General features: G+C 39.3%; 1 protein-coding gene and 1 non-coding gene across 4 annotated transcripts in view; both read left to right on the forward strand.

The window, feature by feature from the left end:
- Ckap5 (cytoskeleton associated protein 5) overlaps window positions 1-25,632 on the forward strand; it is a 93,406-nt gene that overhangs the window by 61,403 nt on the left and 6,371 nt on the right. For 2 of the 3 annotated variants that reach the window (XM_090347798.1, XM_090347799.1), the window contains exons 26-41: window positions 526-661; window positions 2,331-2,419; window positions 4,500-4,625; window positions 8,182-8,331; window positions 8,998-9,201; window positions 9,366-9,501; window positions 10,847-11,040; window positions 13,142-13,314; window positions 13,548-13,571; window positions 14,383-14,556; window positions 14,761-14,881; window positions 20,717-20,896; window positions 21,893-22,080; window positions 22,548-22,623; window positions 25,062-25,250; window positions 25,343-25,480. In XM_090347798.1, the coding sequence (XP_090203924.1) occupies window positions 526-661; window positions 2,331-2,419; window positions 4,500-4,625; window positions 8,182-8,331; window positions 8,998-9,201; window positions 9,366-9,501; window positions 10,847-11,040; window positions 13,142-13,314; window positions 13,548-13,571; window positions 14,383-14,556; window positions 14,761-14,881; window positions 20,717-20,896; window positions 21,893-22,080; window positions 22,548-22,623; window positions 25,062-25,250; window positions 25,343-25,480 (2,298 nt within the window). The remainder of the gene's footprint in view (window positions 1-525; window positions 662-2,330; window positions 2,420-4,499; window positions 4,626-8,181; window positions 8,332-8,997; window positions 9,202-9,365; window positions 9,502-10,846; window positions 11,041-13,141; window positions 13,315-13,547; window positions 13,572-14,382; window positions 14,557-14,760; window positions 14,882-20,716; window positions 20,897-21,892; window positions 22,081-22,547; window positions 22,624-25,061; window positions 25,251-25,342; window positions 25,481-25,632) is intronic. The other variant, XM_090347800.1, reaches the window with a different exon arrangement.
- On the forward strand, window positions 9,587-9,697 carry LOC150052895 (small nucleolar RNA SNORD67). Its single transcript, XR_016538182.1, has one exon. It is a non-coding gene; the product is annotated as a small nucleolar RNA SNORD67 (small nucleolar RNA).

A 25,632-nucleotide genomic window follows, 5' to 3' on the forward strand; every position in this document is an offset into this window, starting at 1 on the left:
AGGCAAGCACTCTACCACTAGGCCAAACTCCTGGCCCCAATGAATTTATATAAGCAAAAGATCACATTAGGGGCTGGGAGTGTAACCTAGTGGTAGAGTGCTTATCTAGCATAAATAAAGCCCTGGATTCAATTCTTCGGAACCACATAAACAGAAAAAGCTAGAAGTGCTGCTGTGGCTCAAGTGGTAGAGCATTAGCATTGAGAAAGCCTAAGAACAGTGCCCAGACCCTGAGTTCAAGCCCCAGGACTGGCAAAAAAAAAAAAATAAAAATAAAAAAGAGCACCTTACTTACTGAGGCTCACTTTGAAATGCTGGAAAAAGCAAAAGTAAAGCCTTAGAGTCAACAAGAGTGAAAACTGTGCCTTCTAGAATGATAGCTACCTGAATATGACTCCGTAATGTGTGTTACTTCTCTTACAGTGTGTTGCCTCCCTTAATTCATTGGAATTTCAAAAGTAGTAGCTCAGTTAGTAAGCTGCATCATTTCTGTTGCTTTTTACTTATTTTACTTTCTCTCTGTAGCCAACTTCTAAAGATCAAGTATTGGCCATGCTAGAGAAAGCCAAAGCTAACATGCCAGCAAAGCCTGCCGCTCCTGCTAAAGCAGTATCTAAACCAGTAGGAGGATCAGCTCCGGCCAAATTCCAGCCTATATCAGGTAACTTAATTTGAGAAAGCTAAAAGGGAAGGATATAAAACATGAAAGCTGGTATAAGATCATTACAATATAAGATGACTTTTTGGTTTTACAGTCCAAAGGAAGGTATTGGTGTAGTACATTGAAATACTCTAATGTGGTTAAGGTTTCTACAACAATTTTCTGCCACTAGGTACCGCAATTAGAAAAATTATGTCCGTCTGGCTTAATCCACTTCACCAACAGACGGGGCAACCCAAAATTAATTACTTGCACACAAAGTCATATAGCTTCTTAAAATGCTACTTAACTACAAATGTCTCTTTCCAGTATTTGCTAATTTGGCTATTTGTTAATCCAGTCTACTATTTATTAGGGTGTTTTTTGTTTTTGTTTTTTATTTTTTTGGTTGTTGGTCATGGGGCTTGAATTCTGGGCCTGGGTGCTGTCACTGAGCTCTTTAGCTCAAGGTTCAGTCTTTTTCTTTTGTAGAGAGAAATAGGAAGAGATTGGTGCTGGGGACTGAACCAAGATCTTAATATATTCTAAGCTTGTTTACACTGTACCACTGAAATACATCCCAGCCCCTAATAATATTTTCTTTCTTCTTTTTTCTTTTTTTTTTTTTTGGTCGATCATGGAGCTTGTTGAACTCTCAGGCCCTGTGCTATATCCCTGAGCCCTACCCTTGAGCCACAATGCCACTTCCAGTTTTTTTAGTGGTCAATTGGAGATAAGAGTCTCATGGACTTTAGTGCCTGGGCTGGCTTTGAAACTCAATCCTCAAATCTCAGCCTCCTGAGTATCTAGGATTACAGGCATGAGTCACCAGTGCTGACCAAACAAACCAACTTTAAATATCTAGTTTTATTTATGTCAGTGGCTTACGACTGTAATCACAGCTATTCATGTGCTTAAGGTCTGAGGATTTTTGGATAGAAGCCAACCTGAGTAGACAAATCTGACAGACTTACTTTCACTTAATAGGCGTGGTGCAAGTGGTAGAGTGCCAGCCTAGACTGAAAAAGCTAATTGAGAGCATAAGGCCCTGAGTTCTTCAAGCCCCAGTATCCATATCAAAAACAAACAAAAATTATATAGTTTAAGTGTTGTTAAATTAGGTAGAAATTTTCTGAATTATTTCATCAGGGTATCCTTAAAGAGTAACTTATAGGGCTGGGAATATGGCTTAGTGGTAGAGTTGCCTAGCATACATGAAACCCTGGGTTCAGTACAGCAATACCATATAAATGGCTAAAGCCAGAAGTAGCACTTTTGCTGAAGACTTGAGCACAAAATGCTTAGAAACAATTCCTGGGGTTCAAGCTCCAGGACTGGCAAAACAGAAAAAAGTACTAATTGTAAAACATAAGGTTTCATTTTTTTTTTTTTTTTTTGATGGATCATTGGGGTTTGACCTAGTCATGGGCACTGTCCCTAACCTGTTCAGCTCAAGGCTATCACCCTACCCTTGAGCCAAGCCCCACTTCCTGTTTTCTAGAGGTTAATTGGAAATAGGAGTCAGGTTCTTTTGTGCCCTAGCTGGCTTCGAACCTTGATCTTCAGATCTCAGCCTCCTGAGTAGCTAGGATTACAGCCAACGCGCCCAGCTTCATTTTATGTTTAATGTACCCAGAATAAAGTAATGTTAGGTAAAATTTAACTAACATAGTACGTGATTTTTTCAAAGCACCTGTTGAAGATTCTGTTTCCAGCACCATAGAAAGCAAGCCTGATCCAAAGAAGGCCAAAACTCAAGGAGTTTCCTCCAAAGCAAAGGTATGTTACTCTGCAAACTTAGTGATTTGCTTTTGTGTTGATTTTACACAATAAATTATTTTGTTAGAACATATTGTCCGTGGAAGAATATCACTGTTGTTGGTAATATCAAAGTAAATATTTCTACAAGATTCTTATTAAACAAGCATTTTCCTTTTGTTTTTGCTTTTCTTTTCTCCCTTTGGTTTTCTGGATAGGGTCTCATGCTAACATTGCTCAGGCTGGGTTTTTTTTGTGTGTGTATGTAGTTGTGGGTCTTGAACGCTGGGCCCGAGTGCTGTCCCTGAGCTCTTGAGCTCAAGGCTAGTGTTCTACCTTTTGAGCCAGACCTCCACTTCCAGTTTTCTGGTAGTTAATTGGAAAAAAGTCTCACGGATTTTCCTACCCTGTCTGGCTTTAAACCCCAATTCTCAGATATCTGCCTCCTGAGTAGCTAGGATTACAGGCATGAGCCACTTTTGAATCACCGAAATTCATCAGTTTCTATATTCAAATTTAGTCACTGTATTTCTTTGCTGATCATTCAATACTTGCAAAAGGAAAATTGCATTTAGCGATCAGTAGTAAATCTAGCAGTAAATAGTTAAAGCTAATAATCTGGAGAAAACTTTTATTAGGTACATGTAATTAATGAAAAATAGAAGAATAGAAACTTGTTACTCAGTGCCTGTCATAGAGTAGACATTTCTGTGTTGTGTTCTGACTATTAAAATAATGTTTTTCTTCTTTGTGTTGAGTACTCCTTTAGCACTATGAGTTAAGACAAAGTTTCTTCTGAACTATGCAACGAAGTCTTTTCTTACACATCTTCATATCCTTATCCCAGATGGAGTACATACTTATTTTAATATTTTGATAAGAAGCGCTTTGAAGTATTTATAACTTTTGTCCTTAGTAGGGCTAGAACCTGAAGCATGAAACATGCAAGTATTCTCTCACTTGACTACATCCCTATCCCCTATTCACCCTGTTCTTAATGCCATTTTCTTTTGCAATTTACAAATCAATTTCATATAAATCTTGTATTTGCTTGTGTTTGGATGGCCAACTAGGAATGGTAAATTCTTGCTATATTTGTGATAATAATTCTGTTAATGAAATTCACATTTTACCTTAAACATATGTAAGGTTACTTGCTATTTTCTTTCCATCTGAAACTAAAATTCTGAATCTTTAATTACTTATTTGGCAATACTAAGTTTTGAATTTGGGTCCATCACTTATTGGTCAAATATTTTTTTTTTGTCAGTGATGAGACTTGAACTCGGCCTGAGCACTGTCACTGAGCTCGTCACCTTAAGGCTACCAGTGTACCCATTGAGCCACAGTGCCACTTCCAGTTTTCTGCTAGTTAATTGGACTCAGACTTTTATGCGTGGGCTGGCTTTGAACCGTGACCCTCATATCTTAATCTCCTGAGTAACTAGGATTACAGGCATGAGCCATCGCACTGGCAAATATTCTAACACCGTTTGAGCTACACCTTTAGCTACTGAATTATGTTTTAAAACTATTAGTGAATAAAGTATTCAAAGTATTTACAGTAACCTCCCATAAAATATTTAAAGATTTCCAAAACACTGCTGTAGTAGGTATACATTAAATAGAAATAGAAATGGAAAAACTTTCTCAATTAAATGTATATCAAAATATTTCCATGGAAAGAAAGAGTGAGGTTTTCAAGGAAAAAAAAACTATTCAGTAATTTAAAAGTAGTCTAGACTAAACAAGACTAATGGAGACAGGTAATAGCCCTTCCAACTAACCAGGAGCCTAATCAAGAGCCAGCCAAGATTTATGAAACAATCTATGTAATTATATTTCTAATCTGGTATATTACCACCTACAATCCTAGTACTTAGAAAGCTAAGACTAGCTTGAATTACATAATGACTTGTCTCCAAAATAACAAGGATTTTATTCTAGAGAACCTGTAAAAAAGATATTACATGTAACTATTTTGGGTTGGAGTATAATGTAGAAAAGCTTCTCTGTTTTCTGTAATGACCTTTAACTGGTGACATTATGTTCCTAAAGAAAAGTTGCTTAGCTAATCAATACTCTCTAAACTTGGCTGTAGAGTGCACAAGGAAAGAAAATACCAAGCAAAACCAACTTAAAGGAAGATGAAGACAAATCTGGACCTGTTTTTATTGTTGTTCCAAATGGAAAGGAGCAAAGGATGAAAGATGAAAAAGGATTAAAGGTAAGGATCTTTTAGGGGCTTTTGCTTCTTTATTTTTTATTTATTAACTTATTTAAAAACAGTTTTATTTAGCTGAGTAGCAGTCACTCATACCTATAATCCTAGCTACTGAGGAAGCTGAGATCTAAGGATCATGATTCAAAACCAGTCCAGGCAGTGAGATTAACAAACTAAGCTAGAAGTAGAACTGTGGCTCAAGTGATAGAGCATTAGCCTTGAGCAAAAAAAGCTTAAGGAGGGGCCACAAGTTTGGCCTAGTGGTAGAGTGCTTGCCTAGTATGCAGAAGACCCAGGTTCAATTCCTTGGTACCTAGAAAAAAGCTGGAAGTGGTGCTGTGGCTCAAGTGGTAGAGCTCTAGCCTTGAGAAAAGTCCAAGGACGGTGCTTAGGCCCTGAGTTCAAGCCCCATGACTGGCAAAAAAGAAAAAAAGCTTAAGGTTAAGGACTGTACCCAGACCCTGAGTTTCAGCCCCAACACTGGCAATAAATAAATAAATAAACAAGCAAAAGCACAATGAAGTATGGTGGCATATGGCCCTAATCTGAGCCTTTGGGAGGCTGAAGCAGGAAGATAGTTTTAAGACCAGACTATAAGACCCTGTTTCCAAAAATAAATCAATGAACAAATAAGTTTTGCTGTCCAAAATTTATTTATTTATTTTTCAGGCAGAAAACAGGGATGGGGAGAGCAAACTGCGGGCTTCCACATTTATATTGTAAAAAACTAGAGTTTTTTGCTCACAAATTATTTTTTCTCTGCTGGGAGCATAGCCAAGCGGTAAAGTGCTTACCTAGCATGCACTAAGCACTGGGTTTGGTTCCTTGGTACCACAGAAGTGGCGCTATGGCTCAAGTGGTAGCCTTGAGCAAAAAGTATCCAGGAATAGGACTGGGGGGGGGGGAATAGCCCCAGAATATATCTATTGCCTACTTTTTTGTTTAGTAAGAAATCATTTAGTAGTCTTGGTCTTTTACATTTTTTACTTTAAAATTTAAAGAACCTTTTTTTTTTTCTTCATTTGTATCAGGGTCATGGGACATGAGCTCGGCTTGGGTGCTGTCCCTGAGTTCTTCAATTCAAGGCTACCTCCCTACCCCTGGAGCCACAGCACTACTGGAGCCACAGCACTACTTCCTGTTTTGCTAGTGATTAATGGAGATAAGAGTCTCATGGTCTTTAAGTGCCTGGGCTGGCTTTGAACCTAGATCCTCAGAGATCTCAGCCTCCTGAGTAGCTAGAATTACAGACATGAGCCACCAGCAACAGGCAGAACCTACTTTTTTAATCAACTAAACATCTGTAGTGGGCTGCTTTTTTTTTTTTTTTTGCCAGACATAGTGCATAAACTTAGGGCCTTGCCACTGTCCTTGGACCTTTATTGCTCTAGGCAATTGCCCTGTGTCCTTGAGCTTTCCCAAGGCTAGCATTCTACTTCTTCCACAGCACTACTTCTGACTTATTCTGTGTGTGTAGTACATAGGAATCTGAACCCAGGGCTTTGTGCATGCTAGACGAGCACTCTACCACTAGGCTACACTCCTGGCTCCTATTTAATTCTTTATAACATGTACTATCTTTTTTTTTTTTTTTTACAGGAAATAAACTTTATTTCTCTCTTCTTCGTAGATGACATCATCAAAATTACATATTTGCATACAGTAGTTATATTTATTGGCTATTTACAATTTAAATAGTATTTGCCAGTCATAGGGCTTAAACTCATGGCCTAAGCACTATCCTTGGGCTTTTTCCTCAAGGCTAGGTCTATATATTTGGTACCGAGGAATTGAACCTAGGTCTTCGTGTATGCTGGGCAAGCACTCTACTGCTAGGCCAAACTCCTGGCCTCTAACATGTACTATCTTAAAATGCAAAAATTATGCTAAGGCTGGGCCTAGCGGTAGAGTGCTTGCCTAGCATGCAGGAAGACCCATGTTCAATTCCTCAGTACCATATATGTAGCAAAAAGCTGGAAGTGGTGCTGAGGCTCAAGTGGTAGAGCTCTAGCCTTGAGAAAGTACAAGGACAGTGCTCAGTCCCTGAGCTCAAGCCCAGGACTGGCAAAAAAAAAAAAAAAGAAGAGTCTCACAGACTAAAGTGCTCTGACTGGCTTTGAACCATGATCCTCAAATGTCAACCTCCTTAGTAGCTAGCATTAAAGGTATGAGCCATCAGAGCCCAGCAAAAATTGTTTTTTATTTTTACTAGAAAGGTGATTAGAAAGTTAGGCTACTTCTTATTTCACTATTACACTTTTGTGCACATGTGTGACTTTTATCTGCACTGAATTCCTAGAATGAGATAGGCATTTTTGATTTTGTTATTTAAGATTTATTTTAGGGTCCAGGAATGTAGCCTAGTGATAGGATGCTTGCCTAGCATGCATGAAGCCCTGGGTTCGATTCCTCAGAACCACACACACAGAAAAATCCAGAAGTGGCAGAGAGCTAGCCTTGAGCAAAATGTGTCCAAGGTCCAGTCCCTGATATCAAGCCCCAGGACTGGGAAAAAAAGGGTTTTTTGCTATTAAAATTGTGCTATGGGTACTGACAATATGATACAGTATAATTATAGCATTCATTGATAGTGCTAGTAAAAATTGCTCAAAAACATTTTTTTTATTGTAATTAGTAAAAGGGTTACATGATATTTGCCAGATAGAAGGTGCATTAATTCACATACATTGATACCCTTTCACATGTCTTGGTACCCGTTTCCCTCCCCCCCACACCCCCCTCAAAAACATTTTTTTTGTAGTACTAGGGTTTGAATTCTAGGTTCTGCCATTTAAACTACTTCTCCAACTCTCATAATTTTCCAGAATTATGAAACTTGCAGAAGTATAACAATTGAGGAATATTGTTTTTTCCTTTTTTTTTTTATTAGAAAGGTGATGTACTGAGGAGTTACAGTTACAAATGTCATTTTTGGGGGGACAATGTCACCCCTTCCCTTGTTCCTTTCCAGTTTTTCACTCCTGTCTCCTCTTACCTGTTATGTAGTTCATTTTCAAAATAGTATCTAATTAGGCAACATTTTGTGTTCATATTTTGTCATAAAAAGAATCTTGCTTAATTAAGAAATATGCTGGAGCCAGGTGTGGTGGCCCAAGCCTGTAATCCTAGCTACTCAGCAGGCTGAGATCTGAGGATCACTGTTCAAAGCCAGCCAGGGAATTGAAGTCTGTGAGACTCTTATCTCCAATTAACCACTAGAAAATGGGAAGTGGCACTGTGGCTCCAGGGTTAGAGTGGTAGCCTTCTGCTGAAGAGCTCAGGGACAACTCCCATGCCCAGAGTTCAAGCCCCAGGCCCCCCTGCCCCCCCCTAAAAAAAAATATGTGCCTATAATCCCAACACTGGAGAATGCTGAGGCAAAAGGACTGAGTAATCAAAAGCCAGCTTGGACACTGTAGTGAATTCTAGATATCAAAAACAAAATAAAAAATAGGTATTCCAAATTAAATCTTATAGCTACATTAAATAAGCTATTCCTTCAGCTGAATATAGCCAGCCCATTTTTACTATTCTTGGTTTTTTTTTTTCTTTTTTTCAGGTGCTGAAGTGGAATTTCAGTACCCCTCGGGATGAATACATTGAACAGCTCAAAACACAGATGTCTAGCTGTGTGGCTAAATGGTTACAGGATGAGATGTTTCACTCAGATTTTCAGCACCACAATAAAGCTCTGGCTGTCATGGTTGATGTAAGTCTGCAATAAATAAATATGCCTGTATCTCAGGCATGTGAAAATTCTGAACCCATTAAATAAGCACGTAGAGGGGGTAGGAATGTGGCTTAGTGGTAGAAAGCTAGCCTTGAGCAGAAAAAGTTCAAGGATAGTACCCAGGCCCTGAGTTCAAGCTCCAGGACTAGCCAAAATAAAAAGGAAATAGAATACATCATACTGTGTTTTCACTTTCTAGAGGTATCTTTATTTTATAGACTAAATGATCATATATTTTGAGATTTTTAAATGAACCTATCATTTGGGGGGATATAGTTATGCTGGTAGTGTACTTCTGTAATCCATACTTTAGAGGCTGAAGTAGGAGGTTCTGAATTAAAGGACAACTTCAGTTATACATAGTAAAACCCTACCTAAAAAGTGAATAAATTAACCAGACACTTGTTGCTCACACCTAGCTACTCAGGAGACTATAGGGGTACTCAGGGGTAGGATGCAGTCTTGAGCTAAAGAGCACAGGGACAGTACCCAGGCCCAGAGTTGAAGCCCCATGACCCCCATACACACACACACACAATATTTGATTTGGGGGCTTGAGAAGAATTTAACAAGTACTTGCCTGACAGACACTAATATTTAATAATTATAGTCTTTATAGGTATTTTGTTTTGTTTTTATTTTAAGCACTTGGAGAGTGAAAAGGAGGGTGTTATTGGTTGCTTGGATCTCATCTTAAAATGGCTTACCCTGCGGTTTTTTGACACCAATACAAGTGTCCTGATGAAAGCACTGGAATATTTAAAGTTGCTCTTCACTCTGCTGAGTGAAGAGGAATATCACCTTACTGAGAGTGAAGCATCTTCCTTTATTCCTTATCTCATTGTTAAGGTAATATATTGTTCTGGGAGACTGCTTACAAAGTTTGAACTAACCCAGTTCCCTATGTTTTTATTTCCTTGCCCCTTTTTACTTTTTTATGATTATACCTTTCACTATTCATCTTTCCTGTTAAAATAAGGCTTCATTCACTCATTATTTTCTTTCCTGACTAGGTTGGAGAACCAAAGGATGTTATTCGTAGAGATGTCCGTGCCATCCTAAACCGGATGTGCCTTGTCTACCCAGCCAGCAAAATGTTTCTCTTCATCATGGAAGGAACCAAATCCAAAAACTCTAAACAAAGAGCAGGTTAAGCAAACTGTGTGTGTGCGTGTGCGTGTATGTGTGTGTGTGTGTGTTCAGTCTTTGTAATCAATTCTAATCTTTCAATTTCTGTGAGAATGATGAGTTGCACACTGGTGGAGCCATGGTATCAGATGATACAGGCATCACCCAGTACCACCCTGGTGACAAACTCAAGTGCACAGGGGCCATCTGACTCACAGGCATCTCTTTCAGAAAAAATTGCTATAGCGCTCTTATTTCATTGGTAAAGGACAATGAGAGAGAGAGAGAGAGAGAGAGAGAGTGTGTGTGTGTGTGTGTGTGTGTGTGTGTGTGTGTGTGTGTGTGTGTGTCGGTCATGGGGCTTAAACTCTGGACCTGGGTGTTGTCCCTGAGTTCTCAAATCTTGCACGCTACCATTTGAGGCGTGTGTGTGTGTGTGTGTCTCGGTCATGGGGCTTAAACTCTGGACCTGGGTGTTGTCCCTGAGTTCTCAAATCTTGCACGCTACCATTTGAGCCATAATGCCACTTCCAGTTTTCTGATGGTTAATTGGAGATAAAAGTCTCATGGACTTCCATGCCATAGCTTTGATTTATGATCCTCCCATCTTAGCCTCCTCAGTAGCTAGGATTATAGGCATGAGCCACTGGCACCCGGCTAGAAAAAAAATATTTTTAGAAAATATTTATGTGAAAAAAAAAAGAAAGAAAATATTTATGTAAGGGCCAGGTGCATAGACTAGTGTTTCTATGCTTGCCTAGCATACACGAATCCCTGGGTTTAATTCCTTTGTACAACATACTCACAAAAAGCCAAGAGTGATGCTGTGGCTCAAGTGGCAGAGCACTATCTTTGAACAAAAGGTGTCCAAGGACAGTGCCCAGGCCCTGAGTTCAAGCCCCAGGACTGGCAAAAAAAGTTACATCAAAGTTGGTGTCGGGCCAGGAGTATGGCCTACCAGTAGAGTGCTTGCCTAGAATGCACAAAGACCCAGGTTCAATTCCTTGGTACCACATACATTAAAAAAAAAAAAAAAAAAAAAAAAGCCCGAAATGGTGCTGTGGCTCAAGTGATCAAGCTCTAGCCTTGAGAAAGTCCAAAGACAGTGTTCAAGCCCTGAGTTTGAGCCCTACAACTGACAAAACAAAAAAAAATTGGTGCCTATGGCACCAAAAAAGTTGGAAGTACAGTTGTGGCCAAGTGGTAGAGTGATAACCATGAGCAAAAGAAGCTCAGGGACAGTGCCTAGGCCTTGAGTTCAAACCCCACCAAAACACACACATAGAGCCAGAATTAAATTCTAAAGGCTTTCATATGTGCCAAATATGTTTCAGGTCTCATTCATCTAGCCTTCCTTCTCCAACAGAGTGCCTGGAAGAGTTGGGGTGTCTAGTTGAGTCCTATGGCATGAATGTTTGCCAGCCAACCCCAGGAAAAGCCTTAAAGGAAATAGCTATTCACATAGGAGACCGTGACAACGCTGTTCGCAATGCTGCCCTCAACACCATCGTAACAGTATACAATGTACATGGAGATCAGGTGTTCAAACTGATTGGAAATGTAAGTGATGGTTCCATGGGCATTGTTAGCCTATGATGAAAAGAATTCTGAGTTTAAAAACTCTCAGGTTGGGTTTCCTGAAGTTTCAGCTATACCTAGGCTTTACCACCTGTTATAAACTCAACCCATCTAAATAGGCATCTATGATTACTATTGAACATTAAGCTATATTTTACTAGAATTATTTTTGAATGAATATCTGCACTAATTTGGATTGTATGGCAGTATTCTGTAGAAATTTATTTAGTTTTTTTGTTTTGTTTTGTGGGGTTTTTTTTTTTTGCCAGTCCTAGGCTTGGACTCATGGCCTGAGCACTGTCCTTGAGCTTTCCCAAGACTAGAGCTCTACCATTTGAGCCACAGCACTACTTCTGGCTTTTTCTATGTATGTTTTACTGTGGAATTGAACCCAGATCTTCGTGTATACTAGGCAAGCACTCTACTGGGTCAAACTCCCGGCCTATTTAGTTTTTATTTAATAAGTAATTTCCTTATAACCAGTGAAGGTACTAATACTGTCAGATCAAGATTCTTAAGTGACAGAGTCACTTTTCTGGGCACATTAGGACCTGTCTCTGATTCCTTTCTTGAGCTACTCACTGCAGTCTCTGTACCTCATCCTTTGTTTCAGTAACTTTTAAGAGATCATATATATGTGCTGTGCATCTATTCTATTATTTAATCAAATCCTCACCACACTATGAAGGAAATAAAGCAGGTGATAATTTTGAGTCTAAAGGTTAAGATTATTTTAGGCCATTCACTGGTGGCTCACACCTGTAATCCTAGCTATGCAGAAGACTGAGATCTGAGGAATGTGGTTCAAAGCCATCCCAGGCAGAAAAATCCATGAGAGTTTTCTCTAACCACCAGAAAACTGGCTCACAGTGGCAGAGCACTAGACTGGAGCAAAAAAGATCAAGGACAATGTCCAGGCTCTGAGTACAAGCCTCATGACCAATAAACATACATACAATACATATTTTACAGTGTGTGTGTGTGCTTGCGCATACACCACCATTGGGGCTACAACTTGGGTACCTCATAGCATTTTGGCTCAAGGCTGACACTCTACCACTTGAGGCACAGCTCAACTTCTAGCTCTTTGGTTATTAATTAGAGATAATAGACTTTCCAGTGCTGGGCAGGAAGATTTAACTTCCCATTATTTTAATCATATTATTATCTTTTCTTGTTGCACCTTTATTTTTCCTTCCTAAGTATTTTGTTTTTGTTTTTTTTTAATAGCTAAGCAGGTATTAGCAGAATTTGATCAATGTATTGTTTGGAAAGTAAACTCATTTTTAACTTGGTTGAACCATTTCTTCAGTATGAAAAGAGAGAGTAAGAGTGTTGTTGGAATTGTACCCATGATTTTTCTTTCTTTTTTTTTTTTTGCCAGTCCTGGGCTTGAGCTCAGGGCCTGAGCACTGTCCTTGGACTTTCTCAAGGATAGAGCTCTACCACTTGAGCCTCAGCACCACTTCTGACTTTTTTCTATGTATGTGGTACCGAGGAATCGAACCTGGGTCTTCATGCATGCTAGGCAAGCACCTTAACCACTAGGCAAAACTCCCGGCCCCACCCATGATCTTTCATATGCTGTGTAAGTGCTCTACCACTGCGCTATGTCTCCAGCCCTTTTTTAAAATTTTATTTTGAGATAGGGTCTTGCTAATTGTCTAAGATAGTCTCAAACTTGCTGTCTTCCTGCCTCAGCTTCTAGAGTAGCAAATTTACAGATGTGTGTCATTATGCCCAGCATAAGGTAATTCCTGTGAGGCACCCATGTCTCACACCTATAGTCCTAGCTATGAGGCTTAGATCTGAGGATCACAGTTCAAAGCCAGCCCAGGCATGAAAGTCAGTGAGACTTATCTTCAATTAACCACCAGAAAACTGGAAGTGGTGTTGTGACTCTAGTGGTAGACCACTAGCCCTGGGCTGAAGAGCTCAGGGACAGCACCCAGGCCCAGAGTTCAAGCCCCACAACTGACAAAAAAAAAAAAAAAAAAGGTAATTGTTCAGTCTTCCATTAAATTTGAAATTCTCATTTTTCTGTGTGAATATACTAATAGGCTTAATTGGGCCATGTTTACAGCTTTCTGAGAAGGATATGAGCATGCTGGAAGAGAGGATTAAGAGATCAGCAAAGAGGCCTTCTACTGCCCCAATGAAACAGGTGGAAGAGAAACCACAGCGTGCACAGGGCATAAACTCCAATGCCAACATGCTGCGCAAGGGACCAGCTGAAGACATGTCCTCCAAACTTAAGTATGGAAATAGAGATAGTTGTCTGAGAGCATAAGTATTCACTTAGCTTTATGTGCTCAGAGCTTGTCCTGTAACATAATTTTGAGTTCTTGTAGTCATTATCATGCATGACTAAAACCTGGGTGTATGTCTTATAGCCAAATGTTTAATCTTCCAGTCTTCATTGTCTATCTTTGTCTCAAAATCACTTCTAAATGGTCTTGTGCCTTCTTTCACTGCTTTTCCGTGGACAGAATTATGTATCGCACTTATAGGATGTAAGTACTGCCTGCTAATTTTTCATTAGCAGGGCTCTTATATCTTTCTAACTTCTTACATGGATTCATCCCCCTCTGGAGGGTGACTGAATTTGAGTTTAATCACCTGGATATTCGGTAGCCACATGTATATGAAGCCTTCTATGAAAGTCTAGTGGCTAGCAGATATGACAACTCACTGTCACAATATATTTGATTGTTCTCAGGTTGAGATGTGGCTAAATAAAATGCATGTAACCCAGAATTGGCATAGGGACTCAAAATTCTACATTTTAAGGAAGGCAACTCTTATTTTGAGTTGTATCGTGCATATAATTTTAACCAATTTGCACTTGGAAAATTTACATACCTATTTCTGAGATATAATACTGGCCATAACCTTCCTAGAGTATTCTTAAAGAGGGATGACTGTCCTTAAAAAATAAAAACAGCCAATCTAGATTTTCTTAATATTTTTGTCCGTAAATAGTGAGCTTTGAGTTGATACAATTATTTTATGTTCCATCTCGAATAGAAGTACAAGATTTGTTGCCATTAGCAAATTAGAGATAGTACTTATAACTTAATTGATAATACTTAGAATTTAGCTGGTAATGTTCTTCATAACCAATATTATTATTATTATTAGCCATTTATAACCAATATTATTGCCTAAGCCACATTCTTACACTCAAGGACTGAAATCATTCAGGGGGGCTGAAACCAGAAGTTGAACATCTGTCTTGAAGCTTTGGGGCAGCTAGCAAAGCTACTCTTGCTCTCTAATTAAGAAGTCTCTCTTAGTTCAGGAACTTCTTTTCCCTTCTTTTAGCCAAGCCCGAAACATGAGTGGGCATCCTGAGGCAGCCCAGATGGTCCGGCGAGAATTCCAGCTGGATTTAGATGAGATTGAGAATGACAATGGTACAGTCCGATGTGAAATGCCAGAACTTGTACAGCATAAACTGGATGACATTTTTGAACCAGTCCTTATTCCTGAGCCCAAGTAAGTTCAGCTTGTTCATTTAATCATCAAAGCATACATTTGAAAAATCCTCTATGGGAGTGCATAATTAAAACATTTTAAAACTTACTAGTATCTAATAGCATATTTTAGAAATATTTTGAGATCTAGTACAGGATTGCATGATTCCCACTTGCTGGGATATCTTATAATAGATTGAATTTTTCCCTTTGCTCTGCTGTCTAGGATCCGGGCTGTCTCTCCACACTTTGATGACATGCACAGTAATACAGCATCCACAATCAATTTTATTATCTCCCAAGTAGCCAGTGGTGACATCAGCACAAGTATCCAGGCTCTAACACAGGTAATGGAAGTTCCTCCAATGGTAGTATTTCCACTGATAGACTTAGTGGCCATAAGAATGATAGGTTGCATACTAGCAGTCACTACCACCCCTATTTAAAAAGAAAAAGAAAGCACATCTCAGAGGAAATAGCTCCAATAGAGCCTGTGCTTTTTTTGTTTTTGTTGTTGTCATTGTCATGGGGCTTGAACTCTGGGCCTGGGCACTGTCCCTGAGCTCTTCAGCTAAAGGCTACCTCTTGAGCCACAGCACCACGTCTGGTTTTCTACTGGTTAATTGGAGATAAGAGTCTTCACAGACTTTAGTACTCAGGCTGGCTATGAACCATGATCCTGAGATCTCAGCCTCCTGAATAGTTAGGATTACAGGCATAAGCCACTGTACCTAAGCCTTTGCATTTTTATAATTACATACATTCATTTATCAGGAGCTAGAAATATAGCAGTAAGCAAGTTAGGGACTAATTCTCATGAAATTTATATCTTAATGGAAAACATTTACTTGTCAACAAACAAGAAAATGACCACTATGTAAATTTAACTCATATGTAGAGATAGGAAAGACTGAACAGTTACTTAGATTGAATAATCAAAAAAACTTTTATCATTAAAAATGTGCTAGTGCAGGGCCAGGAGTTTGGCCTAGTGGTAGAGTACTTACCTATCATGCACAAAGGCCTGGGTTTGATACCTCGGTACCACACAGAAAAGGCCAGAAGTGATGCTATGGCTCAAGTGGTAGAGCACTAGCCTTGAGGGAAAAAGCCCAAGGACAGTACTCAGGCCCTGAGTTTAAGCCCCAAGACTGGTAAAAGAAAAAAAGTGCTGATGTGGATAAGAACATTCTACATGAGAAACAACTAATAAAAGGTAGAAAACAGTTTCCATGTTAAGTAAGTTGTGATTTTTTTTTTTTTTTTTTTTTAAGTAAGAGGGAGTTATGGAGTTTGAACTTGGCCCTATGCCTGCTAGGCAGGCATTTAACCACTAGAACCATGCGTCCAGTCATTTCTTGGTTTTGTTAGTTTGAAGATACAGTATTATTTTTTTCCTGAACCAGTGTGGACCACAATTGTATTTATACTTTTCATGTAGCTGGATTACAGGCTAGTACCATTATGCCCAGTATTTTATTGGTTGAGATTTTTTTTTATTTTTTTCCTAACTTTTTGTCTGAGCTGACCACAGACTGATCATTATCTCTGGCTCCCCAGTAGCCAGGATTATAAGCATGAATGAGCTACCACACTCATCTGAGTTGCTTAAATTCTAAGTATCATGGGAATCAATTTGAATTCTTCTTCCTCTTCCTCCTCCTCCTCTTCCTCTTCTTCTTTTTTTTTTTGAACTCAGGGCCTGAGCACTGTCTTTGAGCTTTCTAAAGGCTAGATCTCTACCACTTGAGCCACAGCACCACTTCCAGCTTTTTTCTATGTATTTGGTACTGAGGAATTGAACCCAGGTCTTCATGCATGTTAAGTAAGCACTGTACCACTAGGCCAAACTTCAGGCACCCCATTTGAAATTTTTAAACAAAGACAGTACATGTTCTTTTTTCTTCTGTTGGTCCAGCAGATTGAACTCCAGGACTTGTACATGCCAGACAAGCAGTTTGCCACTGAGTTGTACCCACAGAAGTCACTGCTTCAGTTTTTTTGTTGTTTGCTTTTGTTTTGTTTTACCATTGCTAAGTATCAATCAAGGCTAGCCTTGAGCGAAAGAAGCTCTGGGACAGTACCCAAGCCCTGAGTTCATATCCCAGGACTGACATACATGTATGCATAAATAAATACATACATACATACATACCACACAGGAACCAAGCACTAGTAGCTTGTTTCTGTAATCCTAACTACTTAGGAGTCTGATATCTGAAAATAGAGGTTCAAAACTAGCCCAACAATTCCATGAGGCTCTTACCTCCAGTTAGCCAGGCTGGCATCTATTTCAACTGTCAGAGTTCCATTGTGCAAACATAAGGCCTGAGTTCAAACTCTAGTACTACCTGATTACAGAACACAAATTAAAACATCAGAAATGAGGATGGAGGGCCGGGAGTTTGGCCTAGTGGTTAAAGTGCTTGCCTCGCATGCATGAAGACCCGGGTTCGATTCCTCGGTACCACATACATAGAAAAAAGCCGGAAGTGGTGCTGAGGCTCAAGTGGTAGAGCTCTAGCCTTGAGAAAGTCCAAGGACAGTGCTCAGGCCCTGAGCTCAAGCCCAGGACTGGCAAAAAAAAAAAAAAAAAGAAATGAGGATGGATCCAACCATAAATGTAAGAGTTTAAAATCAGTCACACACATATACAAGTAGTCTTGTAAAAATTTGAAGCTTCTGCCAAGTGTGTCTTTTGTTGTTGTTATTTTATTTTTATTTTTTTTTTTAATATCTAGGAATTTGCCAAGATCATTAAGGCAGGAAACCCAGAACCTAAAATAAAAGACAATTTGGGGCCAAGAGTTTGGCCTCTAGGGGTAGAGTGTTTGCCTAGCATGCACAAAGTCCCGGGTTCAATTCCTCGGTACCACATACATAGAAAAAAGCTGGAAGTGGTGCTGATGCTCAAGTGGTAGAGCTCTAGCCTTGAGAAAGTCCAAGGATAGGGCTCAGGCCCTGAGCTCAAGCCCAGGACTGGCCAAAAAAAAAAGGGGCCGGGAGTTTGGCCCTAGTGGTTAAAGTGTAAAGTGCTTGCCTAGCATGCATGAAGACCCGGGTTCGATTCCTCGGTACCACATATAGAAAAAAAAAGCCGGAAGTGGTGCTGAGGCTCAAGTGGGAGAGCTCTAGCCTTGAGAAAGTCCAAGAACAGTGCTCAGGCCCTGAGCTCAAGCCCCGGACTGGCAAAAAAAAAAAGACAATTTTGTCATATAAATTTTAAGCAAGAGAAAATTTCTATATACTAAATAAACAAGTGAAATACTGTGGCATATATTTGCAACCCATATAACCAATGAAATCTTGAGAGAAGGAGAAAAAAAAATCCTTAAGAGAAACATAAATATAAATAAACCAGATCTTAGAAGATACTCAGAAAGTTAGCAAGTACATAAAAATTAACCCTGTTCCAACACAGTGCCCTCCAAAATTTTGCTAGATTTGTAGATCTTTGCTAGTGTGTGCTGAGCATGCTCAGGGCTCTAGGTTCGTTCCCCAGCACATACACAGTCACACACACGCACAGACAAAACTGTACTGTATCATTCAAACTAAGAAATTATAGTCCGAAAATACTCTTAGAAATAAAAACAAGCACATTAGGATACATATACATATACTCACATGCATGTATGTATATACAAAGATATTTATTGTAATAGTATACAAATGGCCAAATTAGAAACACTGGAAAATTCATCAGTAAGGTAATGATACATCTAATTTTGGTACATGCATACATAGGTTTTTATGCAGATTTTACAAATAAAATTATCTTGATTTTAGTGATTTTTAAATGTTTCTATTGAATTAAAAGGCTGGGTTCTTATAAAGTACATGAACAGTCTCATAGACTTTCCTGCCCAGGCTGGTCAAACCGTGATCCTCAGATCTCAGCCTCCTACGTAGCTAGGATTACAGGTTTTAGCCAGCAACTCCCAGCTAAGTTTTCAATTTGAACTAAGTAGTCTGAGCTTTGTGAGTCTCACTTTGCTTACCAGGTAAATGGAGATTTTCTTTTGTTAATTCTTTTTCCTAGTCATTTCTACAGATCACACACTGGGCAATATACTTTCTGAGTAAAAACTCTACCACTGAGCCCATCTTGGGTTTTTTTTCCGCATGAAATTTTTCTTTTCTTTTTAAAATTTGTCTGACAGGATCTTGCTGTGTAGACCAAGCTATCCTCTAGCTCATTTTGTAACCCGCAGGGGCTTCCAAATGCAGAGATTACACATATCCAGCTTCTTTCTTCCTATTCTTTTTTGGCTTCCTATCAATCTTGCCTAAGGAATTTAAAAGTCTTTGTTTTTAATAAATTGAACATTTAAACACCAAGATTATTGTTTCTTTTTTTTTCTTGTAATTAATAAAAGGGTTACATGATTTTTGCCAGATAGAAGGTGCATACATTGATACCCTTTCACATGTCTTGGTACCCACTACCCACCCCCTCCCCCCCACCCCCACCCCACCCTGTCTTGGTTTTCCCCCCTTCCCTATCAAATTTCAAATAACCAAATACAAATAAATTCAATATATCAGATAACAAAGTGAGATACTGTAACAATATGAGATACCCAAGGGACAGCAAAGGAGATGAGAGATAACATAGTACGTTAAGGACAACAGTCATTCGTTATATGGCTTTTGTTTCAATATCCTGGAGGTCCTTTCAATTAGCTTCATACTATATGGCCTTATGTATCAAGGTTTTGCTCTATTGCAGATCTCTCCTAGTAGAGCCCAAGGTTTCTACTGGTTATGACAAATGAGGGAAACCATTGAGCCTAAGTTCCTTTGAATCTGGCTTACTTCACTTAATATGATTTTTTCTAAGTCTTTCCATTTCCTAACAAATGGGTCGATGTCGTTTTTTCTGACGGCAGCATAGAATTCCATTGTGTACAAATACCACAACTTGTTGATCCACTTACCAACTGAGGGACATCTAGGTTGGTTCCATATCTTTGCTATGGTAAATAATGCTGCAATGAACATTGTTGTGCTAGTGGATTTAGTATGCCCTAGATTCTGGATAATTGGGTAAATGCCAAGTAGTGGAATTGCTGGGTCATAGGGGAGTTCTATGTTTAGTCTTTTGAGGCACTGCCATACTGCTTTCCATAGTGGTTGAATGAGTTTGCACTCCCACCAACAGTGTAGTAGTGATCCCTCCTGGCCACATCCCCTCCAGCATCTGTTATTATTCGTTTTCCTGATTCTGGCCATTCTAACTGGAGTGAGGTGGAATCTTAGAGTTGTTTTGATTTGCATTTCTTTTATGACCAGAGATGTTGAGCATTTCTTCATGTGTCTATAGGCCATTTTTGTTTCTTCTTCAGAGAAGACTCTCTTTAAGTCTTTGGCCCATTTTTTAATGGGATGGTTGTTACTTTGGAGATTAGTTTTGGAGTGATTCAATTTTTTGAGTTGTTGATATATTTTAGATATGAGGCCTTTGTCCGTTGTTTGGTTAGTGAAGATCTTCTCCCACTCTGTAGGCTTCCTAATTAATTTACAAGCTATGTCCTTTGCCATACGAAAACTCCGCAGTTTAATGCAGTCCCACTTATCCAGCCTTTCTCTGATTTGTTGTGATTCTTGGTCCTTATTAAGAAAGTTTCTACCTGTGCCAAGGAGACCTAGTGTATCTCCTATTCCTTCTTGTAAAGTTTTCAGTGTGTCAGCTTTTACCTCCAGGTCTAAGATTATTGTTTCTAAATTAGTCACTTAGCCTCTTAGAATGGACCTGATATTTACTCATTTAATAGTAACTTGCTCAGTAAATATATATTGAATGATTGCATCTTTCAGGACAAGCTATGTGTAAAGTAACTGAATTTTTTTCTAGGTAAGATATTGGAAGTACTGGGGCCGGGAGTTTGGCCTACTGGTTAAAGTGCTTGCCTAGCATGCATGAAGACCCGGGTTCGACTCCTCGGTACCATGTACATAGAAAAAAAAAGCCGGAAGTGGTGCTGAGGCTCAAGTGGTAGAGCTCTAGCCTTGAGAAAGTCCAAGGACAGTGCTCAGACCCTGAGCTCAAGCCCAGGACTGGCAAAAAAAAAAGATATTGGAAGTACTTTGCTAGTAAATACTCCTATAGAAACATTGCTTAGAGTATCTGCTATGCAATATGAAGCTTGGAAAATACATTTTGGAATTTTTGTTATCAGATCGATGAAGTCCTAAGACAGGAAGACAAAGCTGAAGCCATGTCTGGACACATCGATCAATTTCTGATAGCCACATTCATGCAGCTGAGACTCATCTACAACACACATATGGCAGATGAGAAGTTGGAGAAGGATGAGATCATCAAGCTATATAGCTGTATCATCGGCAACATGATTTCGGTAAGGTCTCTGTAGTGAGGGAGCTTTTCTTCAGTCTCTACCCAGTTAGCATCAGTGTGGATGTCTCAATGAGTAATTGTCACTTAGAATTTTCCATGAGTTCTCTAATAAGCTACTGACTTATTTCTATTAATGTTGGGACAGCTCTAGTTTATGGTAGAATGCTTACATGCCACCTAAATTTCTGTTTCCTGTCAAGTTCTCCCCCTCAGCTCCCTTGAGTCCTGGGGCTTGAACTCAGGGCCTGAGCACTATACTTCAGCTTTCTTACAGCTAGAGCTCTACCCCTTGAACCATAGCACCACTTTTGGCCTTTACTATACATATGGTACCAAGGAATCAAACCTGGGTCTTCATGCATGCTAAGCAAGCACTGTACCACTAGGCCAAACTCCTGGCCCTCCCTGAGCCTTTCTTGTCCAGGCTGGCTTTGAACTGAAATCCTCTGATCTCAGCCTCTTGAGAAGCTAGGATTATAAGCATGAGCCACCAGCGCCTAGCTTCTCAACTTCTTGAATAAACATGATAGTCCCTATTTAGCTTTACATAAATAGTGTGCTTACATTAAAAATGTTGTTATACTAGGAAAAAACGACACCAGAATTAAATTAAAACTCTGAGCTGGGCACTTATATATTATGGGGACATATATCATGTACTAGAATATATCAGTCATTCGTCTTCTTTATTCTCTGTGTGTGTGTGTGTGTGTATTTAGTATGTATGTATGGTTTTGGATTTTTTTGGCTGTGGGGCTTGAACTCAGGACCTGGGTGCTGTCCCTGAGCTTTTGCACTCAAGGCTAGCACTCTACCACTTTGAGCCACAGTACCACTTCTGGTTTTCTAGTGGTTAATTGTAGATAAAAGCTGGCTTTGAACTTTGAACCTCAGATCTAAATCTCCTGAGTAGCTAAGATTATAGGCCTGAATCACCACCACCTGATTTATTCTATATTTTGAGTTTAGCCACCCTAACATAGTTAGAATTGAATAGCTATTTCAGATAGAGAGCCTGGCCCGGGAAGCATCCACTGGAGTACTGAAAGACCTGATGCATGGCCTCATCACCTTAATGCTGGATTCCCGGATAGAAGATCTAGAGGAAGGGCAACAGGTGATTCGTTCTGTGAACCTCTTGGTGGTGAAAGTTCTGGAGAAATCTGACCAGACAAACATCCTCAGGTATATTTATATCTCTGCATTAAAGTCCAAAGTAGCCTCTGCTTTGTTTACATATGATTTATGTTTACTAGATAGTTATAAATTTGGGTTTTCCTAATAAATTGGTTTATTATTCCCCCGTAATAAGCAAAGTTTTCTGATCTGAGACCATAGTTTACTAACAAGTCAGTAGATGACTAGTACCATATGAATAGATGAATACCACAGAATAGACTGTGAAATGTTTCAGTTCTTCTAGCATGTGCATTTCAGGTACATATCTCTTGGGTCTACTAATGACACTGAAAAACAATTAACTTTACCATTTACCAAGATGATTTTTATTTTTAGTAACCAAATGTTAATATGAATCCTCATCCATGAGTTCTCAATTTACTAGAGAGAGAATCTTCACAGTTGGCCTTTCAATGATTGATTTTAATTATAATAAGATTTGAAATATTTTAATAGTATGTTTGTTTTTCCAGCGCCCTACTTGTTTTGCTCCAAGATAGCCTGCTAGCAACAGCCAGTTCTCCCAAATTCTCAGAACTTGTTATGAAGGTAATGTTGAAGTTACTTCATCTTTTTTCTTTTCAAAGATGCTATCACTTCATTAAAAGTATAGGGAAAAAGAAATTTGAGGTTAAAACATTGATTCAATAGGGACATGGTGCTATATAGCTCAAGTGGTAGAACACTAGCCTTGAGCTGAAGAGCTCAGGGACAACTCCCAGGCCCAGATTTAAGCCCCACAACCAACCTCAAAAAACAAAACAAAACATTGACTCAATAAACCAGTACACATCTGAAAAAATGTAATTGGTAAATCTAGCATGGTGGTACACCAGTGTAATCCAAGCACACAGGTATCAAAGGCAAAAAAGATCGCGATTTCAAGGCCAGTTTGGGCCCTGTCCCCAATGAGACAGTAAGACTGTCTCATGTGTATGTATATGTGTACATACAAGCCCCAGGGCCAGCATAATTTGAATGTGAGCTACTTTGCTCAAGGTTAGTACTCTTACCACTTGAGCTAAAGCTTCACTTCTGGCTCCTTTTTTTTTTTTTTGCACTGGTAGGAGGGTGGAGTTGGAGTTAGTTACTTGGAGATGACAGTCTCACAGACTGTCCTACACCAGCTTTGAACTGTGATCTTCATATCTCAGAACCCTGAGTAGCTAGAATTACTGAGTAGCTAGGATTACTGATGCCCAACTAATAAGTTGGGTTTTTTTTTGTTGTTTTTTTTTGTTGTTGTTGTTTGTTTTGTTTTGGTTTGGTTTTCTTGGCCAGTTTTGGGGCTTGAACTTAGGGCCTGGGCAGTGTCTTAGTCTTTCTCAAGGCTAGAGCTCTACCACTTGAGCCACAGTACCACCCTGGCTTTTCTGTGTATGTGATACTGAGGAATCAAACCCAGGGCTTGGCGCATGCTAGGCAAGCACTCTACCATTAGGCCAAACTCCTGGCCCTAAGTAAATATATATTTTTTTTTTTTCTTTTTTTTTTTTGATCGGTCGTGGGGCTTAAACTCTGGGCCTGGGCACTGTGGGCTACCGCGCTACCCCTTGAGCCACAGTGCCACTTGTGGTTTTTTTGTGGTTAATTGGAGATAAAAGTCTCATGGACTTTAGTGCTAGGGCTAGCTTTGAACTGTGATCCTCAGATCTCAGCCTCCTGAGTTGCTAGGATTACTGGCATGAACCACCATGCCCGGTTAAGTAAATAGTTTTCAAAAAATAAAATTTCCCCGTCTACCAATTTATACCCTGAGTTCACATCTAAAAATTCTTGGTCTCAAGTAGCTATGTTATAGATATTTCACTAAAGTTGTCCCAGATTCAAATGGCAAGAAATTTGATATGACAAATTTTAATTTTAGAAGGAAAAATATACGTAGCACTATGTTATTTCAGTCTCCTGATGAACATATTTTAGACTCTAGGTGAACATATCTATAGTGCAAGACATTTTGTTCCCTCAGGTTAGATTTAGTTTTAACCATTTGAGTTAGTCTATTCTAACAGGCCAAGAAACCCAAGATGGAATTTCTGTCTTTTGCAAGGTGGGGAGCGGGGTTTGTGCCGGTACTGAGAGTTGAACTCAGGACCTCAAATCCTCAACTTGAGTTTTCTGCTCATAGCTGACACTCTACCAGCTGAACTACACCTCTTAGTCTGGCCTTGATTTCTTTGGTTTGGTTTGGTTTCGTTTGGTGGTTTATTGGAGATAACGGTGTCTTTAATTTGTCTGTATAGGCTTACTTTTGAACCATGATCCTCAGATCTCAGCCTCTGGGTTAGTTAGAATTCTAGCCAAGGGTGTTCAATTATTTCTATTTATATTTGCTATTTTTTTGTACTTTGTGAGATTTGGCTTTCCATTCCAGGATCTTTTTGCAGTCTTTGTTTTGTTTGAGCTGGGGTAATACCTTGCTTAAGTGAACACCCACGTAAACAGTTATCCTCTCAGCCTTTCCTGCTGCACCTATTCAGTGTAGATGACTGATTTTTTTCTTGTAAGCCTGGACTTCTTTACCATCCTGCTGACCTTAGTCCATATTAATGTCCTCACACAGCTTAATCTTCGCCATTCTTTGGAATTGTCATAAATTTTGGCAAGAGGGTAAGAAATCTTCTGCAGATATTCAAGTACATTGAAATACTTTTTATGACTCAAAAGGATTGAACTTCATTTTGTCCTCTGCCACTTCTGATGGTGGCTGCAAAAGACATTTTCACAATATTAACTGATGGCCTCCATCTCTGGGAGTATGGGAGGAAAGAGTAGAGCTGGATGGATGGTTAGAAGGATGACTTGTCCTACTTCAATAAATAACACAATTGAAATAATGTTTTGTGTTCTCATAGCTGAGCAGGAAGGGTACGATACCACATTTATATACCTGGATCATCTTTTTAAAAATGAGCTATGAACTTGGGAATGGTAACAAATTATCCTCATTTTTCAGTCACTTCTAACTTTGTTTCTTTTTTCAATAGTGTCTCTGGAGAATGGTTCGACTGTTACCAGACACCATCAACAGCATTAACCTGGACAGAATTCTTCTAGATATCCACATTTTCATGAAGGTGTTCCCCAAAGAGAAACTGAAGCAATGCAAAAGTGAATTTCCTATAAGGACCCTAAAGACCCTCCTGCATACTTTATGCAAATTAAAAGGACCCAAGGTGAATGAGAACAGCAACTGGTCCCTAAGAGAACATAGGAGAACATCATGGGAAAGGCATTGCTACTATATGAATGTACTTGTTTCCCTCAGATCCTAGACCACCTCACAATGATTGACAATAAGAATGAGTCTGAGCTGGAGGCCCATCTCTGCCGGATGATGAAGCACAGTATGGACCAGACTGGAAACAAATCTGATAAGGAAACAGAAAAGGGAGCTTCTCGAATAGTGAGTGGCCTGACTTCCAAGGTGAAAGCTTAGGGTCTAGTCTACTGTGGTGCTTAAACGTTTTAATTTTCAGAGTTTTAAACCATAAATAACAACGTGTTTGGGGGCCTCCAGGAAAGTTTTCTGTGGGCCCAAAGCATTAGTCCTTAGAT

The sequence above is a fragment of the Megascapheus bottae genome, chromosome 16 (genome assembly GCF_031878675.1).
Source record: "Megascapheus bottae isolate mThoBot1 chromosome 16, mThoBot2.hap1, whole genome shotgun sequence".
NCBI lineage: Eukaryota > Metazoa > Chordata > Mammalia > Rodentia > Geomyidae > Megascapheus > Megascapheus bottae.